This window comes from Contarinia nasturtii, unplaced genomic scaffold (genome assembly GCF_009176525.2).
Source record: "Contarinia nasturtii isolate CC-2019 unplaced genomic scaffold, AAFC_CNas_1.1 Cnas_scaffold_129, whole genome shotgun sequence".
Lineage (NCBI taxonomy): Eukaryota > Metazoa > Arthropoda > Insecta > Diptera > Cecidomyiidae > Contarinia > Contarinia nasturtii.
The window spans coordinates 9910965-9915375 of NW_022197486.1; the positions used below are offsets into that span (position 1 = coordinate 9910965).

Consider the following 4411-nt stretch of genomic DNA (forward strand, 5'->3'; position numbering starts at 1 on the left):
GAGGGGAAAAAACCGACATACCAAATCAAACAACGTCTCAAATTGTGTGTGGAGTAATTGTAAAGGGACTGATAATTACATTGTTATTCATGTAATTTTTGTTGTTGTTATTCGTCGATGACGAAAAATACGAAATGAAAAGACGAAAAGCTCAATTTTTTGGCCTTACTTCATATCGAACAAAAATAATGCGGTTAAATATACACAGGCATGTTTTATAAATCAACACTATTAGCACATCATTATCAATCTATATTTGTTGCTAATGAACGTTAATTATTGTTTGCACTCAATCAAACAAATTTCAATAATTAGCATATTGTTTATGTTTCAATCTATTGAATTTCTTATTACTGATTATGCCTACAGATGTACTTCAAAATCAGATAATGTAGTTTCTACTGTAGTTACTCAGTAGCCAGTGTAATCAGCGATTGAGTTCAAACAACAAGAAACTATAATGTTATTTTATTTGATGGGGGCTAAGTCAATGTGTTTTCTTTTGTTATCGTTTATTGTGGGTGTTGATTTTATGACATCGTTTTTATGTATGTAAAGCAATGTAAAATTAGCGGTACACGACATATGTACAAAAAGGGCAATGTCTATCAAGATTGATAGAATGTAATCAAGCCTGCCTGGATAAATTAAAATGGTGGTGATAATGACATTGCTCGAATTTTTATAGCCGAACACGTTTTGCTGCAGATCACATCCAATCAAAATGTAATTCCTTTGCTTTTATTTGTTGCGTTTTTATGGCATTTCGCCAACATTGATGCACAAAATGTTGTCTGCATTCGTGTCTTCTCGTCGGTCTAACATGTGTCGCAACAACTAAAAAAGAAAAAAAAAAAACGAGAAGACAAAATCTCAAATAAAAAAGTTACACATAAAATGCACGACACTTTCCTTCAACTCTGATATTTGAAATATGTGGACTCTGGATTTTATTTATTTTTGATGAAACATTCAACATTACATGTATTTGGACATTTTACATGTATCGTTCGTTGGTAGAGAGAGAAAAAAAGTATCAACGTAATAAATTTTCTCATTTTCGTACATCCTCTTTCATCCTTATTCGGCCTTACCTTCAATTTTACTTCATTGCATTTCCAACGTTATTTATTTAGTCGTGTATTCATTTATATGTATCTCAATAGTTTTGACGGTTTACTTGTTTCATATTCAATCATAAAAATTTCATGGCAACACACTTCATACGAGACTCGCACGCACTTCAAATGGATGCTGCGAATGGCATGAGAAATTGAGGCAATCTATTTAATCCATGCGATCCAAAATCAAGTTTGATACTTTGCATGTCACAAGCATCATCATCATCATGGTTATCATATGTAACAAACTCGATAGAAATATAATCAAGCATCTATACTCGCCGATGCTATAAAACTTATATTTGCATTTGAGTGAATTTTGAATTATTTTGCGGAAGTTGTTTTGGAAATTGGTAAGTTTTCTAAAATTCACTTGAAACATCTTATGATCATGATGTGCTTAGAAAACTTATCCATATTTCAGGTTCATTGATTCAACCCGGATGCTGCAATTTCATTTTTCAAAATCAAATATGGTCGTCGTTTATTTAAGCTTTATTTTTTTCATTCACACAACGGAAGAATTGGACGTGCTCGAAGAGAGGGAGCATTGAGAGTGCTCAATTTCAATGGCGCTTGAAATCAATTGCCAATTCAATTTTATTGAATTTGACGCATTGCCTATTCATCTTCATCATTTGATGCAATCAAAGTAAAACAAAATGGATTAACTTATACAAAATTGATGGGGTTTAAAAGAAGTGACGCCAATACAATATGCACCCTTCATACATAATAGAGTAGCCAAAATGATCGATTGAAAACATCATCCATGTATACATGTCATAGGTTTTTTTTTTGCAACAATTTCATTCATCCATGGAGAAGAAGTGCACACACATATCTCGCTCTGTCTCTTGTAGCTAACGTGATAAACAAGTATGTCAGTTTCCACATGCCACATATCACAAGACATATTAATTTATAGTTTTCCGTGTTGATTTTTTTATTAAAAAAAAAAAAAAAAAAACACGCATAGATAGAGTTACGAGCTACGAATAAGGAAAGAAATATCTTTTACATTGCTGTGAAATATTTAACTGACTCCATCACTTAAGTCGCGACTTGCACGGAAATCAGAATAGATAAAATTCAGTATTCCTATCTTATATGCAAGATTTTGCTGTACTCCATCCAAACGACATTCTGAATAATCGCAAACATTTTTCATTCAAAATAGAAAATTAAAAAAAAAAAACAACGATGAATTCACATTTCATTATTTCTAGAGGTCTTGTCCTCTTGATTATACTTTCATATTGTGTTAGCAAAAGTGAAGAACGTGCTGCATGCTTGAATTATTGAGAACAATTCAATTCTCTCGTACGAGACATCATTGGTTGCTACATTTTTTCAAGTCGAAAATACTTCAGTATTTGAATTTGAAAACCAGTCCAAATGCAAATACTTTCGGTGAAAATGAGCGAAATATAAAATTCGAAAACACACACACACACACAAAGCGTATCGCTGGTCGAGTTTATATGCACATACTGTATGGGAAAAATTGTGTGTCGAATTAAGCCAAATAAGAAAATGATTAAGATATTTGAGGCGATTTCTTTTGCACTGCCACATTTCCAAAGGAAAAAAAAACTTGTAGCCAATTTTATGATTAGTTAAGTGCACTCACTCAATAGTATGCTCAATGTATAATTGCTTGAAGACAACCAGCGAATAATTGATGGTACTCAAGGTAATGCATAGTGGTCAGTTCTTTATAATAATAATATGTGTCGCCGACCATTTTTGCTTAACTCTTTCAATCAAAACTCACATTTGTAACACACAATTATGCACGGACAAGGTCCAGAATCCGCACATCGGTGTATTCGAGCACACCGGTGTAATCGTGAGTTTCTTTTACCTATTCAACAACAAAGTATACAAAATGCTGTTTTTATTTGCATTTAGTCAGTATTATTCAACTCGATTATCAGATATTTCTAGGTGAGACAGTGATGTCACATAAATATTAATGCGATTGGCTTCACTTTGTGCCCCTTCAAACGGCTCCGGAATGACTTTTCTCACACTACAATAAATCATATAGATAAAATATATCTAAACACGTTTTTAAATAAAAAAAATTATTTGGCGCCAATCATACAATTTATTAAAAGTTATCCGCAAGTTATTAGTAAAAAAAGTTTTTTTTAGATTTGTTGCAATCATGAAATAAAATCATCATCATCTTTGTTTTATGTCTCCTATTCCGATTTCAAGTCACAGCCAGGGAGAAATGACTGCATTCAGAGATTGAGAGCAACTCGAATCAAGGCAAAAAGTAAAACTGTAAGAGATAATGATAACTTATTTTACATTCTCAAAAATAGGCTTACACCATTTTAAACTTTGAATCACATCAACGCCGATGCTGGCCATCAATTCAGGTAGCTTAGTGTGCGTCGAATGCAAGTGATAATCAAAGATTCGTTGTGATAGTAAAAGTTTTACTCATTGATTTTTGTTGAGTATAGTTAAAAAAAATTAAACAATCAACTTTTCTGAATTTTCGGACAACAGTAGCGCTGATGAGTGAAACTCGGTTTTGTTTTCATCAAAAGTTGATACGTTTGGTTGTTTTTAGCAAAAAAAAGAAGTACCTTTGGGCCCGTTCTCTTCAAACAACTACTATAAAGATAGATTCTTTCGCAATCGTCTTCTCCAGGAATATTCTCCGGGCAAGCGGCAATTACTTTATAAACAGACGTTTTGAGTTCGTCATTCAGTCCAGCAAAGAACGGATCGAGTGCTTTTATATTCACATCGCCATTCGGAGCAATCGCATTGCTGAAAGAAAAACTCAAAATTAATATTTCTTATTTCAAAAGACATACATTACTTACAATTCCCGGAATAAACACGCCATATAACATTTAACTGATTGTTTGGCTTCTAGACTATCGCCGACATCATATTCTTTGATAGCCTCTAAAAATGCACATTTGAATTTATTATAAATATTTGTGTTTCAAGAGAAATCGTGACATGAACTACAGTTCTTACCATCACTGATACCAATTTGAGCTTGGCATTTCGTTCGAATTGGTGCAACATGCTTCAGAAGCTCTGGTGGAGGCCACTAAATGAAAATTAAAAAAAAAAAAACAAGTTTTTTTATTTTTCGTCTTGATGTCCCAGAAAATGTTCAAATCAATAACAATATTTCGAGTGGTAATAATATTTACTTGGCCGTTACGGAGCACTTCACGGGCATTTAGCTGACCCAACTGTAACAGTGTTACAAACACAAATAGCGAAAATGCAATAAATTTCATTTTGAAAAA

At 32.9% G+C, this 4411-nt stretch overlaps 1 protein-coding gene across 1 annotated transcript; it reads right to left on the reverse strand.

The window, feature by feature from the left end:
* Positions 1-3217: 3217 nt before the first annotated feature.
* Positions 3218-4405, reverse strand: LOC116347965 (pheromone-binding protein-related protein 6-like). The gene is made up of 5 exons (XM_031778792.1): positions 4313-4405; positions 4131-4206; positions 3971-4055; positions 3728-3914; positions 3218-3414 (listed from the first exon to the last, which is right to left on the reverse strand). The coding sequence occupies exons 1-5, from the start codon at positions 4400-4402 to the stop codon at positions 3397-3399; spliced, it is 456 nt and encodes a 151-aa protein (XP_031634652.1). The 5' UTR covers positions 4403-4405; the 3' UTR covers positions 3218-3396.
* Between the last annotated feature and the right edge of the window lie 6 nt (positions 4406-4411).

Coding starts and splice junctions, on each gene's coding strand:
- LOC116347965 (XM_031778792.1), bottom strand. CDS start 4,402: ATGAAATTTATTGCATTTTCGCTATTTGTGTTTGTAACACTGTTACAG. Junction 4,207..4,312: donor AAGTGCTCCGTAACGGCCAA/GTAAATATTATT, acceptor ATTTTCATTTAG/TGGCCTCCACCAGAGCTTCT. Junction 3,915..3,970: donor GCGTGTTTATTCCGGGAATT/GTAAGTAATGTA, acceptor TTTTTCTTTCAG/CAATGCGATTGCTCCGAATG.